The following is a 26817-nucleotide window of genomic DNA, read 5'->3' on the forward strand; positions in this document are numbered from 1 at the left end:
TTGCTTTTACACCCACCTTCCAAGACTGGGATAGCAGAAGGGCACAGCTCCCACCGGAGCTGCCTCCCTGCCAGCCCCGCTTGTCCCTGCAGTCGGGTGGCTGGAGAGCAAGGGCAGCCCCGAACCCCCCCCCACGACACCGAGGCAGGAGGTCAGGCAGTTTGTTTATTGGCAAATAAGTGCTGAAAACCACGAGCCCTACATACACAGGTGCTCAGTGCCCTGTTACATTAGAGTGGTCACAAGATCAGTGGGGAAAGTGCAAAAGATCAATCAACAAGCAAAGTTAGTTCTGACATACCGAGGGGAAGGTTGTGAACAGAGAGCTTGGTGCAGGGGAGTTTCTCTTCCCTCCAGCTCGAGTGGAAAACTAGTGACACAGCAGCAGCAGAGTCCTTTAGGGGAGCTCTAACTGGACAGGTCAGTGCAGGGTTAAAGGCAGACGCACCTGAGCGCTCCCCTTGAGCTAAACCACCACGGACACGGACACCAAGGGCAGCCTGGCCTGTTCAGGGGGTGTATGGCCAAGAATTGTTGGTGATACCGGCAGGGGGGGACTATCCCTTACTGTACTGGGAGGCACCAAGCCTGTTCACTGCTGGGATGGGAGCATTCGTTACACCGGTGATCCAGGGTGAAAATAAAGTCAGGCTAAAACATGCCTGGAACAGACGCGCTGAAAGAAAAGCCTGGACAGTTAACACAGGGAGGGAGCAAAGCTTGTAAAAAGGCTTGTAAACTCTTTGCAGTCCAAGAGCAGTTTCTCAGGAAACGCAAGCAAGATGCATGGTCCCTTGCACTGAGGTTTGGTTTTTGACAATACAGGCCCTACGTTCGGTTGGTCTTCACAACTTTCCTTCCAGCTTCAGAGGACAGTTCTAGATGGAAGCCATCAGGCAGCACGGCTCTTGGGGAGCCTCGCGTTCCTGTTCTCCCAGAGGGGAGCGAGGCGGATGGGTTTAACAGGCTCTTAGCTTCCTCGCCTGAAGAGCTAGGACGTGTCAGGGGATTTGTGTGGGACACTCCCCCACTGGAATGCTTGATGGTTTGACTTAGGCAATTCTACGGCTGAAGAGGAGAGGGGACAGGAGGGACAGACAGGCACTAACCCACACCAGACACAAGGGAAGGGAGACAGCTTGCTGGCCCTGGGAAAGCCACTGTGAGAAACAAGATGAGGGGAGGGTAGAAAAAAAAAGTCATCAAGGAATCTTGCACCATCAAGACTAACCTCAAAGCAGGCTGCACTGGTAGTTAACGAATTCAGTCTCGGGTGCCATCAGCCCTTTCCCAAAACCTTACTGTAACAGCTTTACCACTTCTTTCCCACAATTCCCATATTAGCAATGGAGTGTCAACCCCGAAGAGAGCAATGGTCTCAGATGAAGAAATCCGCATTAGAAGTGCCAGGAGATGAGGGGCGCATTCTGCTTGTACATTCTTCTTCCTGGAGACATTTAACTTAACAGTTCCAAGTAAGTGACAGGAACTTTCCCTTTCTGGTTCCCTCTTTCCCCTATGAGCCAGTCTGGATCCATGCCCGGCAGGCTGTACACAGTGATCATCTGGGGAGGGAAGACAGCATTAGACAGGACCTTACTCTGCAGACAGAGCCAAGAAGTTCGCTCAGATGGGTCCTGAAAGAACAACAAATCCCGAAGTTTGTTTAGCAGGCATCTGTGCCCTTTCCCTGGAGCTCTCTGCAGCTTCAATAGAAGAGCTACAGTGATGTCCCTGTTGCCTTTTCATTCTCCACATTGACTTAAGGGACTGTTGCATACAGGGTGGCGCGATGTTGCTGTGTCATCCCTTCTGAATACAAGAGTTCAGGCTAGGCAACAAGAGAGTTTGCAGCTTGCTGAATTTCCTTTTTTCTCAGCATGATTAGACCAAGCCTCCAGCCAGTGGCTTACCCCACTGCTCTCAGGTAAGGTGGCTATTAGTTGAGGGTCACAGTGAAGATGCTAAGTACTGGGGTGGTTTGTTAGCTGGGTACAGCAGGACTCCAACAGGAACAGGAGTTGTGATGTCCTCAAATAGCAAATGGCCATGAGCACAAGCTACCAGTGTCTAGGAAATATCAGCAATTCCACAAAACAGGGTTTTTAGGGGCAGGAAAAGTAGCCAAGACCTTGCTGAGCATGCAACAGGCTGCTAGGCACAGCGAAATTTCAACACAAAGGAAAGCCACCAACCTCATCTGCAAGAAGGGCCAGCTCAGTGCTGTCAGCTGCTTCGTAATCGTAGAGGACTCTGGCCTTCCGCGTCCCACTAGCAGGAGGCTTCACTTCATTTGGGTTCAGTACGCTCTCCGCCACGGTGTTAGGCACCCCACCAATCGTGGGCACCACTGGAATAGTAGGCACAGCAGGGAGGGTGGCAGCAGCAACAGCTGGAGGAGAGGTAGCAGCTGCGGGAGGAGATGTGGATTCTGCATTGCCCACGAATGTGCCTGAAAATCTTACATGGGAGGAAAAAAAATAAAAGGCAGAATTCAGTCAGGCCCTAGTATGAGGAACCGAGGAGGAGCTCACTCTTTTCAGTAGTTAACAGCGCAGAGATGATGCTCAACAGTTCCAGCTTAACATATCTACGCTGGCCTTTGAGTGGGGGAAAGGCGCTCGGTTCTCAGGTGCTGAGACGGTGCAACAGGTCACATCTGCTTATTTTGGTGCCAGTGTCCCGTTACAGGACTGGCACCTGACTTGCAGAGTCTGAGAGTGAAGCACAGCACTAGAGCGGGGTCGGGGCAGGTGCTGTTCTTGGCTCTGCAGCTCTTTTACTGGGTCCACTGTGCCGTGTCCTTGCCCTGCGCTCACGTGCCCTGCCTGTGTAGCCTGCTGGCTCTTCAGGAAAGGGACAGTCACTGTTGCTGTTACCCTGGGTGCCACAGCTGGAGGCTCCCAGGCTTTCTGGGCTCTCTAGAGAGAGACAGCAATGGAGCTCAGTCTCAGTTATCAGCAGATAACCCCTCTGCACCAAGGGGGTGCAGCTCTGGCCCTTGCTGGCCTTTGTAGCGAGTCTGCAGAGACCCCAGAGCTTGGCGGAGGTGGAGAGCTCTTAGAGGCAGTCCTGTGCAACGTCTTACTTACATTTCTCCTTTGGAGCTGCAAGCATGGAAAGGAATGGAACAGTAGTGAGTGATCACGTGGAGGCCACGGCCCCTCCTGGGTCAGGCCACCGCGCTGAACCGACAAAACAGCTCTGCCCCTGCCCGCGGGATGCGCACCAGCAGCACAGCATTACTCACTGCTGCAGCTGAGCAAGCTCAGCCCTGCTGCTTGGCAACAGGAATGTGTCTCCCATGTGATTTAACTGATTTAGAGGAAGAATTTTCGAACTCTCGTGGCCATCATGCTTTGAGATGAAGGTATAAACCCCAAAGCCTGCTCTAAATGTGCTACCACCAGGATTGGTCACCGTTCTGTAAGCTCAGCGGCTCTGTCAGAGCTTGGAGGGGGCTTTAAAACTTCTACCCACCGCTATGACGTGGGGTGGAGAAGGAGGCCTGAGCTAAGGGTAACAAGAGGAGTAACCCTCAGAGAAGTAAAAGCAGTCTCTTGTCTCACCTGCCCAGTTGCTTCTGCAGGTCCAGCATGTATTGGTAACACTGAGCATAGTAGTTGGTCTGGGACTCCACAAACTCGTGGAGGCAGCGAAGGTGATTCACCTGCAGGGAGAAGGACCATAAGCTGGTCTGTGAGTTCGGTTGCCAGGCACAGGAACTCTCTTCCTGCAGCCTCTACCTGCCCCCAAAGGAGGCAGATTTATGCAGGCCAGTATTTAAGAGTTACTTGGTTTGCTTGAACACACTAATTTGTTAACTTTGGGAATGCTGCAGAGGCCCAAGGGTGATCTCAGAGAGGAGGCTGCTCCTGGCACTCCAGCTATGCCCATGTGGGCAGCCCACAGCTCTAGTGAGAGAACAACGAGGTTTTTCTGGCTTGGAAGCACTTTGAGGACTGCAGAACTGCAGGTGCCACAGTGGCACTGCCTGTGCATGCTTCATTATGGTTTTAGCTGAGCATTCCAGGTCTTAGGAGGTTGCTGTAGCATCCAAATTTATGACCTCTTCTACCTCTCCTCCTAGTGCAGGGCTCCACCATCCTCATGGCATTCTTCTAGAAAGGAGCCAGGAGTCTCTGGGGTCCCTGTCACCCCTCCAGTTACCTGGGAAGACTCACATGTGTGCTGCTGATCCCCTCCAGCAGGAGACGTGTCACCTCTGCCTGTCGATCAAACTCGGTCTGCGTGAGCCGTAGCTCGTGTTCTGCCTGCAAAACAGGACAGGGTGTTCGAGACTGCACAAGGCAGGGACCCCTGTTCTGCCTCTTCCAGGGAGAGGCAACCCCCACCAACACCCCCCCTTTGGCACTGAGACGAGCGTGCTGCTGGCTCAGTAGGATCCACGTGCACCGGTGACACTGAGCACCAGGCACAAGACACCCTGGGTGAGGATCCCAGAGGCCTCTGGCTGTATTTCACCTCGATTCCTGCTTGATCCTACGTCGGATCATTGCAGGTCACGGAATGGCAGCTCAGGACCGATGCATCAAGCTCAGGAAGCTCCAGCTCCAAGACTGGGGCGTGAAGATGGAAAGGCTTTGTTAATCCTGAGGTATGTGGAAAGCCAGTCCCATGCCAGCACCTGTCCTTTTAACCCCCGCTTTCTAAGCCTACAGGCACAGCAATGGGACAACCTCCTGGTTTCTCTCCAGAAGTGCAACTTTTGCTGGTGTCTTTTTATCATCGCAGAGCAAAGGCTGAGGCCAGGCAGCGTTTACCAAATTGCTGTCACTAACTGAATGTCTCCGCAACAGAGATGAAAATTCCAACCCAGCTTCTACCCAAGGCTCTCCTTTGAAGCCAGTTACTTATTTTGAGCTAGGAGGAATTAAACAACGGTTCACAGAAGGCAGCTATGCAGCAGCCATCGGGAATTCAAAGACAGACTCATACTGGAGACCCTCTTTACCAAACAAACCGAACTGCTCTCCCCGACCAGCAAAGAGCATATTTACACGAGGGCAGTTTTGCAGTACCAGAACACCCAGGTGCCTCCTTGCAAAGAGGAGAGCTCTGGAAGTGCTGGAGCACTCGGGTGCTCTGATGCCTGCTCTCCCCTCCCGCTGACAGAAGGAGAGCGGTGACAAACAGGCACTTCTGTTCTCTCTAGCAGGCACCAAGCAGAACGTGCCAGTTCCCTCTAAGGATGCGCCGTGACCGATAGCACAGTGATGTCCACTCAGCTACAGCTTGCTGGAAGGAGAGGAGTACGGGTGCCATGTCCCTTTCCCCATCTCCAGGAGGGTGCAGCAATCGGGCTGCCTGCCCTGGTGCAGCACGGCACCGCTTCTGGGAGAGGGCTCCTTCCGCTGCTTTGGAAACGCCTCCAGCGTTCTGGCAACAGGAGCGACTTGTCTGGAGTTGACCCCAGGGGGCTAAGCTCAGTCTCAGAGCAGAGGCCACATCGCTCCGGTTTCTGCTCCTCAGGGTGACCCCAGAGGAGATCCAGCCTTCGCAGCAGGGTGAGCTGGAGAGGCTGCTGCGGGCCGTGACATCTCTCATCTGGTAACGGCGTTACCAGCACTGTTGTACAGCTAGGCTAGAACAAAGAAATGCTTTGACTGTCTTTTAATCAGATTTGTCTATTTTAAGCTACAAGTGATCTATTTTCTTGCATCCTCTGTATGAAACGGATTATTTAAAGGAGAAGAGGGAATGTAACAGGAAATACCAGTCCAATGCCTTACGAAGCACCACGAGAGTCTTGCTCCAGCGAGCCAAGCAGACTTCAGTAGCAGCAGAGTCGTTTGAAACTTGTGGCAGGCAGACCCAGCCCCACTTGGCACTGCCTGGGATTTGACCCCTTGCCTCTCCCTGCCAGCTCTGACCACCTGCAGGATGTAGTTATATGGCCTGTAAAGCCACCACCAGACAGCGACCCAAGAGGTCCCTTCCAGTCTTGTGCTTCTCCAAGACACTGAGAACTTTGAAGCTTACTGACCTACTTTGGCCTATCTAACCAGGACAGACCAAAGGCAGAGGAACAGAGCCTTGCATGCTTACAGCTTATTTCTTTGAGGGACTGAAGGACTTAAAGTACAGGATGAGCTGGTTCAAACAGAGCCAGTCTGCTCCGAGGATGCATTTAGAGTAAAGCAGTAACAGGCTGCTATCATGCACAGCATGCAGGAACGTGCCATTCTGCCACCTTGCAGTTCAGGCTTCAGGCTAATGTCTGCTGGGGGTGTTTGAGGTATGAAAGGCAATGGGATTCCCAGAAGGTGTCCCTGGAAGCTCTATACCATGCTGGAGCTCCACACAGCGCTCACCCTGGTCTCTAGTCCACTAGCAGCCCTCCATCCTTCTTCAAGGACAAGTCACGCTCCCCTTGCAGAGCCCAGAAAATGAACAAGATCTGGGACTTTGCTTCCATGGATCCACTCCGAAGGGTAAGTGCAGTTCACCCAGACAGAATGATCTCCACAATAGGCTCCAGACCTCCCACCCTGCCCTCCTGACAGAGCCGTTCCCTCCAGCAGCTGGGGCTGTTCCTTGGGAAACCCTCTGTCCTTGCTTCAGCTCTGCTTAGAGCTCCTGCTTGGACCCTAGAACAAGCAGGCAAGGGGCTACTAGAGGCTAGTGCATGGCACATGCAAAACTGGAGCAGGCAGGGCCTTTGCCACAGGAGCAGAGCTGAATCACAGCACATCACCTCTGCTCCTGCGACAGCGGGGCAGGGTTCTCAGAGTTGCCTTGTATCACATCCCAAAGCAGGCCTGGCTTGCCTAGGAAACCTCTCACACGAGGTACAGGCAACTGGCCCACGGGGCAAGCTCTTCCCAAGCCACTGTCGGTCACACTGAACCATACGGCTGCAGGATCAGGACTGGGACCAACAGCAACATCCCACCGATCCTCCCCTGCGTGTGTACAGGCACACGAGCAAGAAGGAGGCCACAGCACCCACCCCCCGACCCCCTGAACACCACCAGCACACCCAGAAGGTTTGAGAACAGTTTCGTCTGGGTACTTACTTTTTCCACCTCGTCGCTCCAAAGCTGTAGGGGCCACAGAGCAACAGGAAAGGAGATCAGTGTTGGAGACGTCGAGAAGCACTCGGCATTAACACCAATTGGCAAGGACGCTCCGTGGACGCAGCAGGCCAACTCCGGGGACAAGCCAGCCCTTCACCCAGCAGCAGCTGCCAGATCGATGCCCCTTCCCCTCATTCCTGCTCTCTCGAACTCCGTTTCACAACGGGAGAGCAAGTCCGTGCCACCAGAGCCGGCAGCACGCCAGCTCTGCTCCCTGCCAGGGCTGTCACAGCAGCTGCATTCAACGGGCTCCAAGAAGAAAAGGCTTAAGCAGCGGAGTCCTCTGAACAGCAAGGGTTACTTTGCTGAAGCCTGCAGAGGTTGGTGTGGAAGGACAGCCCTTCTTTTAGGATAGTGGAGAGGCGAGTGAGCTGCTTGAGCTCAAGCCAGACAGAGGCTGGCGCTCCTCACCCACTGGTCTAGAGAGCTCAGGTTAATGGGATCATAATCCAGCCAGTTTGTGCTACCAACAGGCACGTTTAGTTTCAGGAAGGAGGAAGCAATGGCTGGATGCTGCCTTTGAGCCAGGTAGAACATCACGCTACTCCTTCCTACTTTCCTCACCCACATGGGCACGTTTGGGGCTGCTTGCTGGGATCTGGCTCCAGGACACGAAACAATGGACAACAAAAGTCACGCACAGCAATGGGAAAGGGAGAGAAGAGGTTGAAAAACACATTGATCCTTCTCAGAGGTCCTTGGCTTGGCCTTTCCTCAGCAGATGACTACTCCCTCAGCCCTGGCAAACATGAAGGAAAATCACCCTGGATCAACTGGGAGCACAGCAGCCTGCCAGCAACACCCCGCATCAGTGAGGCCAGGGGAGATGGCCTCCGAGGACCTCAGCTTCACTCTCTGTCACCTTTGCAGATCAGGGAAGCTGAACCTCTTCTGCGGGCACATGGGAGCTTTGGCTGGATGCTGTGGTATCAGAAGGAGAACACTCTTTCCTCAGACCCAGGGTCTCCCAGTGGAACCCCGTTGAGGTTTGCTCACCAGCAACCGCCCCCAGGTGGGCTGTGGTAGCCCCAGGTGCAGAGACAACTTCACCAGCCAACATAAGGAGCACCTGCAGGAGCTGCCTGCCCTGGTGAAGGGCTGAAGCACGAAGGTGTTATGGCAAGCTCCTTGGCTTGCTGCCTGCTCCTGTTCTGGCTTCTGCTCCCTGGCCTGCAGCTCAGCTCCTGCTCTGTGGTACGTAGCCTGACTGGCATCTCCTCTTATTTGAGCAGAGTTATGGTAGCTGGTCCCCTTACGATCGCAGGCTGTACCTCTGCGGTGCTCAGTGTGCTGAGGCTGGGTGTTTTCTCTGACCTTTAGGTGGATGTTTTGTTCCTGTAAGTCAGAAACTGGTTCAAATAAGGCCTGGGCAATTTTAGCCATGGGTGGGGACACAAGCCCCTTCCCCTTCTCAGTTTTAAGAGCTCCTGGAAGGCAGGTGGTGGGAAGATCCTAGGGCAGCTGAGAAGCAGGCCCTAGCCTGAACTGCTGCCCTGGCACAAGACCTCTGTCAGCCCACCCTCTGTCAGCACACCCTCGTGTTTTGGAGCTGGGTTTACTATCGGGGCAATGGGAAGCTTTCACTGTGCCCACAGCTCTTCCTACTTAGATGCTGTAGACGGTACTTCAGCCATTTCAGGCTCACTTAATCATGGCAGCCCCCACTGAATTCGTAGCCAGATTTGTTCCTCTCCTGTTGGCCTTGCTCTGACCCTACGGTGCTCTGGGGCAGTCTGGCTTTGCCCAGATCTAGCCCTGGGCTACGGCACTCTGCAGCTCTAGTCAGAAGCGTTTCAGACCGTGCAGGGAGCAGAAAAGGCCATGCTCTGCGCTTGTCTTCCTCCACCCCAGCTCAAGCCAGAGGAACCTTCTTTAAGGTGCTCAGTATGTTTTTCTTGGGATCACTCCTAGGAGTACAGCGCGTGGCAAGTGGCAGGGGCTGAGAGAAAGGGATGTTTAGGCTTACACGGCCCACGTACACCTTCTTACACGAAAACAAAAGGTCAGTGTGGGAGAGAGGAGAAATGGCTCCTGAGCCTCTAACTCATATGAAACAAGGGAGGTGCTTTTCTCCAGGTAGATCTAATTCCATCTAAGCCCTCCTGTTATGGAAGGGGGAAAAATAAAAGCACCACGTTATCCACCTCTCCAAAAGGCAACCACATAAATTTAGAATCCAAATCGGAGCCCTGCTGAGGACCTAAGGTCCAGGAGAGTGCTGACCTGTAAGACAAAGTTGTTACCTGGGCATAAGCAATCCCTCCCTCCAGAAAGGCGCAGAGCTCAACAGCAAGGTGAGCAGCAACTGCTGCTGTAAACCATCAGTACGCACTAAGGCTAAAGAAGCACAAGGACTCTGGTCTGGAAGAAAAGCAGAGCAACAGTATGAAGAGCTCCTACCTTGCTGCAGTGCCTGACCCCTTGGGATGAATGCTGGGATTAGAGCGCTTGTTGCAAAGCAGTTCTGCCTGCGTGGAGCTGGGGAGCAGTCTGGGTTCGGCCCGCGTCTTGCTAATTAGAGGTGCCAATCGTTATTCAAGTCACCCCTGCTAGTGCAGCTGGACTTCAGGTGGCACTTCAGCCACCAACCTCCTCTGAAATAGTTTTGGAAGCCCCAAGGAGCACCGCTGGCTAGGCCAGCAGGTTTCCTACAGGTACTCCTGGTAGGAGGCCCTGCTGTGCAACCATCAAACATGATTAAGTGATCAAGGTCAGTGCTGGCTGCTTACCTAGAGCAAATCTGTCTCCTAGAGCCCTGCTCTAACTGTCCAATATCATAGTCATTGCTGTCAGAGCTTCTCTAGCAGAGCTCCGAAGAGGGACCACCGAACTAGGCAGAGATGTGCCAGGGTAGACACCCATGGGCTAAGTCACCCCCAAAAATCTATCTCTCCTGTCATATTACTGTACTTGGCACTGCTCCCCAGATAGCTTTGCAATACAGCAAAAGCAGATCAGCTCGCAGGCTGGTGATGACTAGACATGTTCCACTGAGCATCTGGGCACCCTGCAAGATGCTAACACATATTAAACAATTGTTTGCCTTCGGGTTTGCTTTAGAAAGCCTTGGGGAATGTCAGGATACCCTGCTCTAATCAGAGCTATTCAGGGGCAGGGAAAGTCCTGTTTCTCTCCTCTGACACTCCTAGAGCTCAGTGTTAGTCCATTATTGCACTGTCCTTGGAATAGACCTTTCCGAGGGAGAAGCCGGAGCACAGGCTCGCTGCTAGCTGTGGTTCTAGGGGAGATGGAAACTGAGCAACTGCTACAGCACCACCAGGGTCAGCTGCTTCTTCCTAAGGAGTCCCATTGCTGGGCCTGCTACCTACAGAAATCATTTTCTAGGTACTCTGCAAAGTTATTTCTTATCCCAGCATCACACTCCAAGAAGGTCAGGACGGATCCCCCTGGGAACTAACACTGATGCTATCAGCTCAGATACACCTCTTTCTCCAAATGGGATGGGTTTTCCATTAACCAAATCCAACTTGTTTCCATGATGTTTTTTGTTGGCTAGAGGGCTGCGCTGTCCTTTGTCATATCTACAGATCCCACTCCGCAGCCCTTCCACTCCCAGATGATTCTATTAACAGGCATCAGTGTTGTTCTGAATGCTATTTAGGAAGCAAGCTGATTGGTTTTCAACATTTTAACGAGAAATGTGACATTGTGCAGTGGGGAGCCATGAACACAGCACAGAAAGTCAATTGCTTGACCACAGCCACTCAGTGCAACACAGCAGAGATGCAACGGGCTATTCGCCCACCCCCCGGCGCATCTGACTGCATAACAGGCGCCAAGAGACAGGCCCCAAGATGAAAGGAAAAAAAAGTTATTTCTACTTGCAGAGTAGACAAGCCTGCACTGTCAGCCTACTGCGCTACTGACATGATGGGCAGCAGAGAGATTCCTCCACCTTTGCTGCTCTTGACCAGCTACAAAGCCTCTGAGCACTGACACCACAGTACTGATCGGGCAGCCGTGCATGTGACGTTGCCAGCGTACAGCCTTTGAGGTTTTTTCCTTTCAGCTGCTCCACTAGCAATAACAAAAAGTCAGAAGATCCCCACTAGAAATGTGGAAAAGGATTGGCAGAGAAGCTGGAAAGCAAGCCAAGGAGCAAAAGTGCCAGACCCTGACCGTGCACCCCTGCAGGGGTGATCTGCATCCTTAAGGTTGAGTTAGAGGAATGCTGGGCAGCCCATGTCACATTAAAATGTTGAAAACAGCAGAGCACTAGGTCTGAGTTTAAGTCAGGTGGAGAGAGGGGCAGGAAGAGGTTGGAGAGGCAACATCTAGGAGGAGGCAATCTTACCGCTGATGCGCTGGCGGAGAGAACATAATTACGAGGTCTAGTCTCCTGAAAGTCAGGTACAGCCTAGTGGGGGGAATAGAGTTTCATGTACAAGTCACGCAGAAGAGTCGACAGGAGTCAGTCGGGCAATGGATGGAAGAAGGCGCTAGTGGTTTTTTCCTGTCCGTGCTGGGAGCTTAGTTCAAATTCTTATGGGATGGCAGGAGGGAGGTCTCCCAACAGTCTGGGCAGTGGTGCGTGGAAGCTCTCCCCAGGTGGAAGGCAGGCTTGTGCAAGAGGAGGCGGACTGGCTCATGCAGTCACACCTGGTACTTCAACAGCAGCTCTTTCTGCTGTTAGCAACTCTGCCTGTACTTACAGCTATCCGCTCGTACAGCAGCCAGTTGGAGTGGAGATGAGACAGCACCACCTCAAACGTGTTTCCCATTCCCTTGCAGCCAGCAGGTTGCTCACGTCACGTTGGCTCAGTCCATTGGGCAGGACCTTCTTTCCCCTTGATTCCTGCCTACAGCCTTAGAAGTGTCCCTGTACAGGGCCTTGTCCTTGCAGGGCATGTTTACCGGTATCAGAGCATCCTTTCCCCAGCGCCTTTTAAAGAAACATCTACTTTTCTTACTCTCACCAAGCCTCTGGGCATGTTTCCTCCTAACATCCTCAGATCTGCTGTCTTCAGTAAGGGGCATGGCTTCGCCAAAGCAGATCCAGACCAAAGCCTTGCTGTTGCCAAAGGCAGTGTACGAGTTTTCATCCCAGAGGTCAGAAAACCTCCAAGTCACCTTCCCTATAGCTAAACCTCTGCCCTGGGGCAGGAAGACTTAAGCACTCTGGAGGTTTTCCTCATTGGGAATGCAAGGGATGCAGTTCACCCCCCCACAGGTGTAGGTTCACGATCCATCCCATAACATGGTCTCTCTATTCAGCTAAGCGAAGACTAGGCCTCCTCCTAGGATGGCCGTTGGTTGTAGCACCAGCCAAAGAGATAAGCCAAGAGCTAGCTTACATCAGGACCATCACACTGGTGCGATGATCAGGGTATCCTCCTCATCAGCCTTAACCACGCCGTGGGTTGGTGTGCAAGGCTGGCACACAAGGCAGCTGTAACCCAGCTATGTTGTTAATCCTCTCGGGTCCCATGTTTCCTCTCCCAGGTTAATCTCTTTGCAGCTCACCCAGATCTACTTATACATGCTGCCCTGATTTGCTGGGCCCCGAGCAGCCTGCTGGAATGAGTGACCAGTGTGTGGAAGAGCAGTCAGGCAGTCCCAACAAGATGAGATTTTTTTTTTTTTTTAAACCATCTAGGAGTTTTGGGGGTGGCTGGAGGAAGGAATGAGGAGGAGTGATTCCTATTACAAGTCAAGCCTGAATATAGGGAGAAAAATGCACCAGTGAGATATGAGGCCAGCACAGCAACTAGGCTTGACTCCTCCCTCTGGGGAGAAGAGATGTTTCACAGAAATAGCTTCTTATGCTTTCTTCTTTTTTTTTTTTTTTTTTTAAAGATCAAGAACAACTGAAGAAACCTCTCCTCCCATTCCCTGGTCTCCAGGGAGTCCCAAAACTAGTCATAGCACATGGGATGAAGGAGGCAAGCTGCTCTTGCACCCCTATGCACGGAGAAGTTGTATTTGCAAGCAGTGGTCAAAAGGGACCCACCTCCCTCCCCCTTTTGCTCTTGTAATGGGGAAAATGGGCAGAGCCCTGGAGCCTGGCGGACAGAACAGCACCACAACCAGATCAACCTGCCTGTCATTGTCTCTGGGCTGCCTCCCTTCCAGGAGAGGGACTTGTCACCCAACCTGACCTCCTCCTGCCTACAGCCAGAGGAGCCCGAGTGGGTCTTTACCGGAGCCCCTGCCTCTCTTGAGCACTGCTTGCAAGCAGCGTTGATGGAACCGAGTGCATGCTCCAGAGGGGCTGCAGGCAGCAGACAAATGCTCCCATCTTTCTGGAGCACGTTCCCCAGGCAACCGCAGCCCTGACCACACTCAGTACATGCTCCAGGGCCAGTCCCAATGGGACAAGGGAGATATGAATTTTCATTTAAAATGAGAAAGAGACAATGAGAGGTGTTAAAGGAAAAAAAAAAAAAAATCACAGCACTGTTAGCACAGTCAATACTCACATCTCCCTCACACTGAGCAAATTACAAAGAAACAAAACAAAAAGGTTAGTAAACAAAACAGCATCAACAGGAAGGACAAAGCACAAAGTCTGACAGAAATGCACAAGCCCAGACGCTTGAACAGCAGCTCATGGGTCTGGGCAGCAGCGCACTTGGAGGGTCAGTCACGAGACAGAAGCTCTGGGAACACAAGTTTGCGCTACAGAGGGGAAGAGCAGCAAGAGAGTGGTGAGCTGGGAGAGGTGCGATACTTTAGGCCAGCTTGGATGGAGGGGTGTGACACAGGACTCCAGGCATGTTACAAGGGAATGTTGTGGTCTAACGATGAGTTAACACGCCCAGAGCATGTTCTCTCCCCTGTGCTGGGAGCTCCTACTTGTGCCTTCTCCTCTAGCAGTCAGTGAGGCACCCAGAGCCCCGAGGCCAGGGACCCCACCTTTAAGCTAAGCTGGGTAAGAGGTGGGTAGCCACAACACCAGCTGAGGTTGCTCTGTTGTGTGATCTCTGTTTCAAAGAAGCTGAAACGTGGCTTGGGGCAAACAGCCTGGAAAGCCCAGACTGGCTCTGCATCCTGCCTGGGGCACTGCAGTCCCGCAGCTCCAGTGGGAAACCAAGTTTTTCTTTTCCTTTTATAGGGACCCCAGGGTCTGTGTGCAGGTGAGAGGCCTTGGGATCACTTCATGTAGGAAGCAAGGTAAAGAGGGTGGAAAGGGAGGAAGCACATGAGGTATCTGAATTCCTGCTCTGATTTGAGCTTGAGATCAAGCAATGGCCACCACTTCCCACCCAGACCGGTGGCACTGCCCCCTTCAGAAGGGAAACTGGGGATCCCTGAAGTTACCTTTTTTAAAAGGGCAGTTACCACTTTTGTCCACCCAAAGCTTTTTTGTTCAGGGCTTTCCCACATAGGCCTGAGCACCGTTAGACAGAGGCTGATGGGCTTAGCACAGCTTCCCCATATGGCATGTATGCAGTTAGAGCTGGAAAAAAGGGAAAACACCTGGGAACTGGGCACCCAGGGAGCTGCAAGGCCAGAGGCCCAGCTGAGCAGAAGGCTGGTAAACAGGCTCATGGCAGGGCTCCTAGGTTGGCATCCCAGTGCATCCCAGAGACTGACTGGCAAGGATTCCTGCCTATTCTGATTGCACACATTTGCTACTTGAGCTCCTGGCCACAGGCTAGAAGCAGAACTTGGCAAGTGCTTGTGCCAAGAGCCAGAGCGCTACAGGATGGCAATCTGCTTCAACAGGGCCCTCCAGGGAACCCATCAGTGCCCAGCTACGTCCTCTCTGCCTCCTGCTACACCACCTCTGCCCAGGGAGAGCCCAGCTCCAGGAGATGCCTGAGGCAGTGCTTGTCTGAGGCTGACAAGACCTTTGAAGCGCTTGTCCCCATTGCTCAGGCCTGCAGACAGGGGCACCAGCTGACTTACCAGTCCCTTCTGCACTGCTCTGACCTAGGACCTTTGCTAGTTTACTTGCTGTGAATCCCCCAAAGCCAAAGGGCAAGACTAGCCTGTAACTAGACAGCACCATGAATTAAGTGACTAAAAAGGCTGAAGGAAGTGCCTCTTGGAAGCCAGGCTGACCCCAGCCACCCCTTACAGGCTTCCCTGGCACTCCTGCCTGGGGAAGACCGAGTTGGCAGAATCCTAACTAGTCTGAAAGCCTGGGACTGCTGCAAAGCTCCAGCATGCTTTTCCCTTGCGCACCTCCCAGCTCAGCGCTCTCTCAGCTTGCTTTGAGATCCCCAGGGAAACTTAGCAAGTCCTCAGAAGATGCAGCCTTTTAGTTACTAGCACAAGCCATCTGGCAACTACTATCAGTCAGCAGGCAGGAGCCCGGGTCAAGTAGAAGCTTCCAGACTCTGGAAGCTCAGAACTATTTGTTTCAGCAACTCCCCCAAGGGAGGACATCTCAGTGCTCCCAGTTCCCTTTCGTACCAGACAAGGAATTCCCCCACCCATGCCTGCCAGAGCCAGGACATAGTAGGGCAGCCTAATTTTTGTCTGTGTGAGCTGAGCCCTCGGGCCAGAAGGACAGAGAGAGGGAATGAGGGGAAAAAAATTACCGCTGCTTTTGCCTCAGCAGCTTTGGCTTTCTTCAACCGGGCTTTGCAGGCATCCAGATCCAGGCGGCGGTTCTGCAGGATCCTCCGCTCTTTCTGCAAGAGACAGAAAATGGGTAAGAGCAGACTGGTTAGGAGCTGTTGGGGAGGGAAGGGGACAAGGTACCATCCAGGAATCAAATCTATTTCCTTGTCAAAAAACGCTAGGGAGAAAGAAGCAGTTGCTATGTTTATCTTGTTAGCAAGAGTTTTGGGCCTGGCTGCCAGGGATACACGCTAACCTCCTGGGCAGCCTACGGGTGGGTGGTGCCCACTAAGCTGCAAGAGTCAGGAAAGGAGTTACCTTCCTCATGCACATCGACTGGCAATCCTCCCCTGCCACAGAGGGAGCTCGGAGCAGATCTAGGATTGGTATTCCCCCATCCTTGCATTCTTTGAGGGGAGAGGTATGGAGTCCTCCTGTCTCATAGGCAAGGAAAATGAGTTCTTCCAGCACGGTTTCCCTCTCCCCCCACCATCTCCAGTGACGTGACAAGCTTGCCCTTCGCTGTTACCATACTTACAGATATGGTTCGCCAATCCCCTTCCAGGAAGTTGCGCAGTGGGGTCAGGAAGTTGAGGGAGGCACAGTGGATGAAGTCTCGTTCTGCTGCACCTAAGCGCCTTTGAGTCTCTCCAACTTTTATCAAGGTCTTCCCTGCAATAACAGGAGCCTTCAACTCCAGGAGAAACCAGTTAACATTGTGTTGGCTTCAGCCAGCTCTGCCCAGAGCTACCAGGCTCCAGTGTTGGGGGACAAAGGCACAGTGTACCCTGCCTGGGCAAGGTGACCATGCTGATACCACACCAGCTTCAGTCCTAACTACAGTCTGCTTTTAGCTTGAGGCTTTGTCTCAGCTGCTCCCAGTGCAGCTTTGATCTTATCTATCTGCTGAGGCACTTATTCCACTGATGTCCTTTTACTGCCACACCTGCTTGCACAGAATGATTTTTGTCTCATAAAACCGAGGCACAGGAACAGAGTCAACAAATTAAAAAGCACCAGAGCAGAAAAAAATGAGTTGATTAGGCAGTGCTGGCTATAGACGCAGTTACAGCTGTTCTGCCTGTAACAGGACTCACTATTGAACAGCTATTGATTTGGAGAGCAGTAACAAAGCTCATGGCAGAGGCAAGGACAGCTGGAAGTTAAGGCTGTGCTTCTGTGCGGGTTTGCTGCTTAAAGAAGCCCAAAATTCCCCCAGGAGGGGGCAACTGTTAGGATTTAAGAGCAGAAAGATGCTCTGTGTGGTCAGGAAGGGGCCTGTTGAGGCCTGTAGCCAAGCACCAGCCTTCCCAAGGCTGTTTTCCTGTTGTCTTTCTGCTGGAGAAATATTTCCACCCTCCACTTGCAGGACGCAGTTAAAGGATGGTTCTCCTGCTCCGAGTCTTAGAGAAACTCTGTGCAACTAGATACCACCTTAGACTAAAAATATGCTCAAACTGGACAAAGCTAAAGCCCTTCACTGCAACTCCCTGTTCAGGCTAGTTTAGAAAGCCACAGAAATAGCACAGAATAGTTTGTGTCCCATAACCAGTTCCACTAGCCACCCTGGATCCACGTGTCTTTTTCTTCTCTAGCTCTGCCAGACTTGAGGACTGTATTAGGAATGGGGAGACCCTTGCCCCTCTTCCCCCCCAGCACAGAGCATGCTTTGCTGTGGAGTAAGACTTGACTGCCTGCTCCAGGGCTGTTTGCTTCTGCGCTAGAGAAGATCCTTCTCTGGCATCGGCTTTGACACGCAGGATTGTCCCAGGGGGAGCAGACCACCCTGCCCCTTTCAAGAGGCATCCTGTGGAAGCCTTAACCCAAAGCAGTAGTGGGGATACTCTCAGCAAGAGATGGATTCCCAGGGCTTTTTAATCGGCTCGGCTGACTTACCGTAAGGTGTCCCTGGCCCAAAGTCATTAGCTGCTTCTGTCATGTACTGTGCCAGCAGCTCCCCGTTGGTGACCCGGGAAGGCACCTTCCGGTCAAGCTTCTCATAGAGGAATTCTTCTACTCTGGCACCTGGAATGAGGATGCCGCTGGTGGTTATAGGATGGAGGATGAAGGAGGGACCCCTAGAACTGGCATTCAAGGTAGCCCACCCCATGCAGTCCTCAATAATACTTTGGGTAGCAAGCACCAGCAGGCGAAGGTGTCCCTTCCCCAGCCCCCAGGAGGACTGCAAGGCTGTGTAGGGCAGCAGCCAGCCATCTCTCAGCTACGCAGGGAAGGAAGGATGGGTCCTGCAAAGGCATGTTTCTTCCAACCCCCCCAAACTTAATGCAGCAGGGCTTTCTGCCACAGAGCATGTCTTTGATGCGGCAAGTGATATTTGTCCTTCAAGCATTAGAAGCAGCTGGACTTACTAGGGTTTGGCTGTAGCAGAACTTCAGTCTGACGCAAGATCTTCTCTGTCCAGTTCTTTGTGCAGTCTGCCCTGGCCAGAAGGTTTTCGAAGTGGGCATCTAGTTCAGTCTTCTCGGCCTGGCCCAACTTTTCTTCAGTAAACTGCAGGAAGGAGGTAGTCATTAGAAGGTCTGTTCTACTAAAGGAAAACTACAGTGCGTTACAGAGCTATTAAGAGACACTGAGGTTTCTTCCATCTCATGCATTTATCTTAGAGCAGAGCTAAAAAGCCTTCAAGGTGTCATTCTTTGTTCCCAGGCATCTTTCAGGGGAAGAGGGCATATTTTTGCCCAAGAGTGAAACAAGCATTGAGCTAAAAATAGAGTCCAGGTTTGAGAGGTGTTCCAGAATAAGTAACTTTTAATAAGGTCTGGTATGAAAATACTCTAGTTGTGAGGAATCTATTTAAAAGTGCACAATGGCTTCCAGCACTTCATGCAGGAGAGCAACAGATATCCTTCACGTGAGGGAAGGAGCCATCTCCCTTCACCTCCTCCTAACCAACTCTATGTCCTGCAAACCAAATGGGATCAGGAATGCCACTACCACCTCACAAGTCAGGCTTTCTTCTCATCTTATTAGAGAAGCACGTACACAACATCATTGGTTTTGCTACAGGGCTTGTGAGTGCCCTCCATCAACCATCAGCCTGACAGTGCCTGAGCGCTGCCTCCCAGCTCACCCCCTGCCTTGCTGGCAGTGAGCTGCCAACTGAGCATCTGAGGTTTAAGGAGGCTCAAACTCAGGATTTAGATAAAAATGTTTCCAGCAAGTGACTCTTCCTCTAGGACATGCTCTAAAACAGGGTATTGAGAGAAGTCAGACAATGTTATATTTCTCTCAGCACTCAAGATTCATACTGGCAACAGACTCTCCCTCCCTCTGTTATTCCTTTTGAGTTTAAAATTAGCAGCAGGGAAAAGCAGGCTGTGCAAGTCTTCAGTGTTTTCACACTGGGCAGTGACATCTGACAAGCAAGGTTTGTCAGTCTGGAGGTGCAGCGTCAGATGGCCTGGGCACCTCCCATTGCCTTCCTTGGGGGATTTCTGAGAGAAGAGCCCATTCCCTCTTACCCCATCCCCATTTTCTACTCGGTCCTCTCCGTGATGTTGGCCAACTTCAGTGTATTTTTAAGCACAATTTCCTGCTCTTGATAGAACCAGCAGTTTGTTGGATCATACTAAAAGACCCCCTTAGACAGCTATGCCACTTGGGATCCTACAGAGGTTGCAGTTGTCCTTTTAGCCCTTGTTGCTGGCCTCTGGTGCCACTGTTGAGTTATCAGGATGTGGTACTGTACAATACCTGGTACAGTCAGCTGCTAAAAGATTAAAGCCTGGCTAAAATTCTTAGATTAAATACAACTCCTGACTGATCTGCCACTTGTAGCTTCTCCTCTCCCCTCCCCTATCCCACAGCTCAGCTCTAGATGGGCCAAGATGCCCTTTTCATGGGGTCTTGGTGAGGTGTCAGCTGCCCCTCCTGAAAGGCTTTCTGGCAAGCTCTGTTCCTGCGACTGCCCAACAGCCCCAGCTGCGTTCACATCCAGCACAATGCTGGGAACCAAGGGAGATAAGCAGCAAGCCCAGAACCAGCACCGGAGGCAGGCAAACAACCTTTACGAGTCCTGCTACCAGCCCTGAGCAAACGTTACTAGATGTCCGAGATATACACGCCCTGCAGGTATGTTTACACAGTGACCTGTTTGGGCCAGTGAACTGCTTTGCCAGCTGTCAGTGGTGCCAGACACTCCACTGCAAGGACAGTCACGCTCCCTCCTGCAGCTCGGTGGGGACAGCTGAGTAGCAGCCACGCATGACCAGGGATCGCTCCCCATGTCTCTTCCTCAGCACTGGGAGCCCCTGGTTACTGGCACTTATTTTCAGTTCAGTCTTGCCATGGTCCCCTGGCTATTGCTGGACATGGCTAAAAGCAGATTCAAGGTGAGAGGGTGTTTGTACTCCTTTGTACCCAACGTCTATGATTGTCTTTGGGGGACACACACGACTACCAGACGTTTGTGAGCGGCTCAGGCTCTCTTCCTTTGTCACTGTTGGAAGCCCAGGGCTGTTGTCAGACTCTGCCAGGCTGGGCTGAGTCACTGCCATGCAGCAAACTGGGGCTTCCCAGGTATTTGGCACCGATTCTCAAGTCATCTGCCTAAGAGCTTTCTTAAACAAGCCAAGATTCTTTGATGCAAGCATAACAGTTTCTCTTGCCCCCCTTTCCCAGTCAGCTTTTTGAGATCTCATCTCACTTTCAAGTCCAGCTCTTCTTCCTGTGTTTAGACTCATCCTGCACCAGCATCTGCCCTGGAGCTGTCAAGTCAAACCCAGTTTCTTATCAGCTGAATTTAGTCGGCTTCTTACAGCATTGCTGCAGAGTCAGACCACTGTTGAAGCCCTCCTGCATCTCCGCAGTGCTACTGCCACGCTCTTGGATCACTCCAGCTCTGGGGTCCGTTGCTATATTCATGAGCATCCCCAAGCATCACTGTCCTTTGCAGCGATTTTCTGTAACCATCCCTTTGCCTAGTGTGGTGGAATAACGTGGGTCATTTGCCCAGCACTTGGCCAGAGAGCAGCCAGGACTCAGAAACTCAGTTCTTACCTCAAGTCCTCAAGTCAGGCACTAAAGCTGTTTGTCCTGCAAGAGGGCTGAAGACAGGCACCAACCTCACTGCAAGCCTGGGGGCTATGCCAGGAGGGGAGGATGGGCAAGAATCAGTCACAGCCTGTGGCTCCAAAGAGTCAGGCCAGAAAACAATCTCTTACTCAGGCTCTCTTTCAGAGTTGGAAAGCAGGGCATGAATGTCATGGAGTGGGTGCAAGGGCATGGCAGGCTGTAGCTCACATGCTGGGAGGCTGTTACTCCACTTACACTTAATTCCCTTAGTGTCTCCCTCACCCCTGCCCAGAGGTCACCTATGCTGCAATGTCCAGACCCAGGCACAGCCTCGGGGCGGTTGGTACCATCTCATGGCAGGTTGATGCAGAGTGCTCTTTTCCTCCCCTGCAGCACACTTCCACCTCCTGGTCTGTGCATCGGGAGCCACTGATCCAGCTTGACCTCACCTCTAACACGACATTTTAGAGGGATCAAAGAGCTCACCCGACTTCACAGCACTGCTCAATGTGCCGTCAGGTGCAGGGGACAGCAGGACCACCTCTTACAGGAGCAGCTTGCAGTGAGATCAGATGAAGCTTCTCACGAAAGCACAGCCCATGAAGGAGATCAGAGGTAAGTTACACCGCCTTATCCTATGAGCTGGTTCTTTTTCTCCTCTGGTGCAAGAAGAGATCTGAGCTTTCAGGTGACAGGTCTCAGCTGCTGACCCCCTCTTTACTGGCTGCCCAAGTCAGTGTCCCCAGTGAAAAGCAGGGTAGAACAGCAGCAGTTTATGAAGTCTGGCTACTCAAGCATTTCAAGCAGAACTCCCCCATAAAGGATTTCTGTTTCTAGGAATTTGTTTTTGTAACACTCACAGAAATTTCATTATTTTTCCTTCCCATTGAACAGACATAAGATTTCACTGTGAGGCCAAGAGATGCACGCGAACAGACAAGCTGATCAGTCACGCCTCCTGACTGTAAAAAGACAGATTAAAAACATTTTGTGTCTTGCTGCTCCTGGACTAGAGGCATCGCTGTCTTTTGCGGCACCAGATACTCCAGACTGCCATAAATGGGAGCGTTATTTGGTTTCATCACGTTGACCTACAGGCTCAGTGCGGAGCATCAGGGCAGGCAGAGCACACGCAATTGCGATGTCTGGGGAGAACCTTAAGCTCCTCCATCCTGCTGTGGCAGAACTACTCCCATTTGTTTTCTAGCACCTGATGGTTGGGTCAACAGTCCTGCCCTGAACCAGTTCCAGGCTCTGCATCCTGGGATCACGTTCCAGGTCACAGTGCTGAGAGGCTCTGATGATCCTGGCCTGCAGGAAGCATCCCTGCAGCTGACCCAGCTGAGCAACAGTCCCATCTTTGTGCAGGGAAGCCGATGAGGTGATTAATAATGCAGGGCAGCCTTTTGTCGAGCGCCACTCTCGCTCTCCAGGAAGAGGAGAGTCATACTGCATTCCAGGGCATCAATAATTCAGCCAAAGGTTGGGTTTCTTCTGGGAGGCTTGGCTGGCCAGGAGGAACACTAGATGCATTATCAGGGCCCATGTGGACAAGCAGGCTGACAGATCAGGAGAACAGCACTTGGGCGACAGGCCCAAAAGAAGCAAGACCGTGCTGGACTGCAGTTAGGGCAGCTGCCTGCGTTTACAGCTTGGGAGAAAACTCCCCTCTCCCCAAGAGAGTTGGTAGAGACACTACTGGGATGTCAGGAGGGTGAGCAAGTAGAGCTGAGCTGGATGGGTCCCTCTGCACTACAGCTACCATAACAAAAAAGGCTGTGTCTACAGCCCTAGACACTAAAGGCCATCAAGGTTAGGCTTTAGAATGGCACGTGTTGTTTTCTTTGCCAAAAGCATTAGCACCTTTCTCCCCTTAAAAGGAGGGGAATAAAATCTCAGTGCTCCCACTGCACTATGCCAACACCACAGCTGTTTTGCACAATGCAGCACGAGTTGACTTGTGTCTCTTCCAGGCTTGTGTGATTTTTTCCAACCCTCTCCCCTCCAGCTGGCCCAAGCCTGTATGCTGTGAGCTTGGACAGGGTAGCTGCAGCCCCCTTGCAGAAGATCTGGTGGCAGAGTTCAGGCCCTTGTACCACTTGCAGGGTCCCCAGTTTTTCCAGCTGGACATTCCTGACGACTTTTCACCTTAAATCACAAAGATCAAACCAGGGCCAGGAGTCTTAAATGAGGAATAGTCTCCTGCACCTGCCAGTAGATTTGGGCCGATGGATCTTTCTGAAGCCTCCGAACAGCTTCATAATGCCCAGGCTGTTGTAACATCTATGATCAGAGGCATGACAGAATCAGTTCAGGTAAAGCTACCTCCCACCTTGTACAGGGTTGCATTAGGAGAGAAGCCATAGACACTCAGTCAGCATCTAAAAACTACCTGAATTTCAACGGCTCTGGACCGGATACAAAGTATGCCTCAAGTATTTGGTCACCAGGAGTCAGGAAAGCTAGGCTGTGAGCCAAGTGAAACTGTGCTAGAGGACAGAAGGAAGCCATTAACAGGACAGCTTGGTTAACTCATGAGCAAGGCATTTAGGAGAGGAAAAAACACTGCCCTCATGGATTCATAGGAGTGTTTCAAATGGAAACATGCTCCGGCCCATACCTCTTGCCTTCAAAACCCTTTCTTAAGTCACCTCCTGCTCTCTTGATTTTTAAGGTGTCCAGCAACCAAGCTATCAACCCCAGTAAGGTCAGCAAGCAAAGGGACTATTGTATCTATTAAAGATATTAAAGATAAAAGTCTATTTAACACCACAGTTCAGGGAGGTGAGGGAGTCTGTCTTTGTTCAGGAGCTTCAAGATAGAATAATTCAACCTCTAGCTGCTAGTAGTAATTACATTAGCAGTGGGATAAGCACCCAAAAGCTGTACTCACACTTGGGTAATTTCACCCAGAGCCAGTTTACATCAGAACTGACAAAAGACAGACACCTACAATTACTTCCAGACATCCCTGAGAGAGCCTGGCTTGCAGCCTGTCTAGAACAGAGACATCCAATGTGTTACCTTTGGAAGGAGAGATGCCAGTTCTGCAGGGAAGCTGGAGCTGTTAGTGAAGCTTCCTCTGCAGAGGTTTGGGTTCAGACCCACTTACCGATAACTAGAAGGTGCAGCTGATCAAAGAGAAAGGCCTTCTTCAGTGAAGATGAAGAGAATGACCTGTTTGAAGTCTGTCTGCAGGTGCCACAGCTGTTAGGAGCCATGTGCTGCATCCCCTCTGAGGATACGGACTCCGTGGCTGCGACTGGTAGCGCAAGTGTCAATACAGTACAGCAAGTGAGATGCTGAATCCTACAAAAGCTCTATATCCTTGCAGCTGGGCAAGCCTCGAAGCTTGTTCCTCACTCCCAGAGCAGCAGAGCTGACCACCACCTTCCTACCCCAACTTCTACTATCTGCTTTGCTTTTCTGAAGGTCATAAGAGATGCCATGAAGCCCGCAGGACACTGCCTGGTCAGGGAGCTGCATACACAAGCCTAGTTAAGATAGTTAGTGCTCATATAGCTTTGGGGAGGTAATACACAGCTGCTTTGTCACAGCCACCCCTGTCCTGCTCCTGCTGGAGATGGTACAGGATTGACCACCCAGGAGCACATCAGCCCTTCAAGCTGCCTAGCTTCTCCTCAGGTAGAGTCCTGCTAACTGGTGCCTGAGCTAGGAAGGGCCATGTAAAGGCAGCAGTGAGTTTGAGTTGGGGTTGTTGGGTTTTTTTGTCATGAGAGATGTCAAGCCTAGTCCAAAATCCTTCATCCAGCACCTACATTACGTTATATTTGACAGGTTTCAAGCCAGGACTGCTCCTGCCCTATGCCTCAGGGAAGCCACCCCAGAGGTGGCGTGCTGACCATGCCCTGTCTCCTCTCCCCCTCGCTGAGCAATGCTACAGCCCTTCTTCCAGTTCAAGTTAAGCTCTTGCGTGTTGGCCAGACAGCAATAGCTAATGCTGTCTGAGTGGCACAGCACATAATGGCCAGTCCATTTATCTCCCAGTCGCCGCAGTTCCAGTAAAACATCACTTTATTGAATGCCTGGAGCCAAAGAAATTATCTCCAAAGCTATAGAAAACTGAGCTTATTCTAGGCAGGTCTTATTCCCCTCCTAGAAGATCTGCTGTGCTAGGAGTGCTACAAACCCAATCCTTACTGCCAACAGCAGACCTCAACTGTCATTTTTTGGCTCTTGGTGGAGACAGGGCAGCGCTCACCCACCCTAGCAGCAGGATGCTGCAGGGACAGCCTGAAGAGGCCTAATTTCCCCCAGCAATTCCATTTCAGAAAGCGGTTTTCAGCCTCAGCGATCCATTTCTTTCCAGTCTCCCCTCCTTACACCAACACCTGCATGCTGCCCACAAGCACCAGTGCCCATTTGGTTTCAAGAAATTACTACTGTAATAAGGCATATGAATATTGACATACGAGATTATGTGGAGTAGGTGTAGCAGGCAGAAGCCACTATTTATAAACGCCTCCTTGCTCTAGAATCACTGTGTGCAGACACTGTTCCCATGCCTGTCTCCTTCCTACGCCTTGAAGCTAAAAACCACTTATCAGAGACTTACAATAAGGCTTCCAAACATAAGATTTCTTTACAGCATTTCTTCCTTTCTTCTGCTACCAAGGTCATTTGCATGAGAACGGCATCTTTAAGCTTTCCATCTGCTCCTTATTTTGCACCTGTAGTTAGTATCTCTCTTTTTCATAACATATGACTCATTGGCACGGTTACAGGAGGTGATATCTGTTTACAGGAGACCAGCTCCTAAAAGAGCCAGAATTACTCCATTGCACAGAAGGTTTGGAACAAGACAGCACTGCTCTGTTTGTTTATCAACCCCCACACAATCGGCAGAACAAGAAGCCCAGTCCCAGAGCCACCACAGGTTGGATCCTCAGGCAGGATCCCAACCAACTCTGACTGGCCTCCCTCCTCTCCTGCCCAACCGAGAGGACAGTTTTCCTGTTATTATGCCCAAGAAGCGGACAGACTCAGCAGCCACATCTCACCACCTGCTGCACACTTTGCTCCTCATGGGTAGCCAAATTTCTTCACAGCTCCAGGGGGTCATCCCCAAGCAGCTCCTGATCTCAAGTTTGTGAAGGACGATCCCGATGCCACGTTAGCCCACCGAGACACACTACTTGCTCAGTCTGAGCAGCTCCTTCCCATCACTTTAACACTCCTGTGTTCTGTCAGGGCCTGGAGTTACTGCCACCTGCCCTCCTGAGGGACTGAAGTGCAGCCCATCTGTAAGGCCACCTCTACCACACCTCCCTGGCAAAGAGGGAACAGTTCCCCGATGGGTCTGGGCACAACTAACTGAACAGCTGTTTGCAAGATAAGCTTTTCTTTAAGAACCACAACCATTAGGCAAGCAATATCCTCTCCACACTCCTCTTCCCTCCCCACCCCAATCAATGTATTTGGTTAGAAGCATCTCTGGGGCTTGTCTGACACCTTAACCATCACCAGACTCTCCAACAGCAGCACCGTGGTTCAGCTTCGCTCCAGCTTGGGCTCATCCAGCACCGCTGGGAGCCCCCAGTGCCCAGAGGTGGCTGCTCCTGGGGCTGTGGCTCAGTCAATCAGACCCATCCAGCCCCAAACTCATTCTCCAGCCTCCCTCGGGCTGAGGAAAAACCGCCCTGGCTCTGCCGCGGTCTCGACCCGCGGGTCCCAGAGTGCGGCGCAGGCCGCTCCGTGCCCCTGCGATGGGAAGGAGGCAGCGGGAAGCCCCTGCCGGGGGAAGGCCTGGCAGCCCCGGGGGAGCCCCGAGGGGAGCCCCGGCCGCAGGCAGGCCCGAGCCTCCTCCGCTCCCTCCTCGGGCGGGCGCCGTTGCCGTGGCGACGCGCTGCGGCCCAGCCCGCCTCACCTGCATGGCGCGGGAGAAGAAGACCCCCGCGTCCGACGCCAGCTTCTTCACGTTGAAGTCCATGTCGGCACCGGGAGCCGCCTCCGCCCCGCCGCGCCCCCACTGTCACCGCGGCCGCCGCTCGCCCGCCCTTTATAGCGCCGATCGATGCCCTCCTCGAGCCGCGCCGCGGCCTCTTAAAAGGGCTCTGTGGCACCGGCGGGGGCTCCCTGCGCTCAGCCGGCCGGAGCGGGCGGTGCAGCGGCGGGAAAGGAGCGCCGAGCC

The 26817-nt window shown here is 52.3% G+C and overlaps 1 protein-coding gene across 7 annotated transcripts; it reads right to left on the reverse strand.

Annotated features, from left to right (window-relative positions):
• Nucleotides 1-1457: 1457 nt before the first annotated feature.
• SH3GLB2 (SH3 domain containing GRB2 like, endophilin B2) lies at nt 1458-26616 on the reverse strand. 7 transcript variants are annotated; one of them, XM_086475634.1, is made up of 13 exons: nt 26554-26616; nt 18002-18143; nt 17529-17657; nt 16171-16304; nt 15611-15703; nt 13541-13552; nt 11416-11478; nt 7041-7064; nt 4185-4274; nt 3570-3670; nt 3093-3107; nt 2196-2460; nt 1458-1565 (listed from the first exon to the last, which is right to left on the reverse strand). In XM_086475634.1, the coding sequence occupies exons 1-13, from the start codon at nt 26614-26616 to the stop codon at nt 1458-1460; spliced, it is 1239 nt and encodes a 412-aa protein (XP_086331760.1). The 7 variants fall into 7 exon arrangements, with proteins under 7 accessions (XP_086331760.1, XP_086331759.1, XP_086331762.1 ...); XM_086475633.1 differs by lacking the exon at nt 13541-13552; XM_086475636.1 differs by lacking the exons at nt 3093-3107; nt 11416-11478; nt 13541-13552 and adding exons at nt 13158-13182; nt 15073-15086.
• Between the last annotated feature and the right edge of the window lie 201 nt (nt 26617-26817).

Source organism: Leptosomus discolor, chromosome 19 (assembly GCF_034619465.1).
Source record: "Leptosomus discolor isolate bLepDis1 chromosome 19, bLepDis1.hap2, whole genome shotgun sequence".
Taxonomy (NCBI): domain Eukaryota; kingdom Metazoa; phylum Chordata; class Aves; order Leptosomiformes; family Leptosomidae; genus Leptosomus; species Leptosomus discolor.

Excerpts from the sequence above, each read along its gene's own strand:
- SH3GLB2 (XM_086475634.1), bottom strand. The coding sequence starts at position 26,616 with ATGGACTTCAACGTGAAGAAGCTGGCGTCGGACGCGGGGGTCTTCTTC. Across the intron at positions 7,065-11,415 it reads TCTCCGCCAGCGCATCAGCG|CTTTGGAGCGACGAGGTGGA; the intron begins GTAAGATTGCCT and ends TGGCCCCTACAG. Across the intron at positions 3,671-4,184 it reads AGGGGATCAGCAGCACACAT|GTGAATCACCTTCGCTGCCT; the intron begins GTGAGTCTTCCC and ends TTCTCCCTGCAG.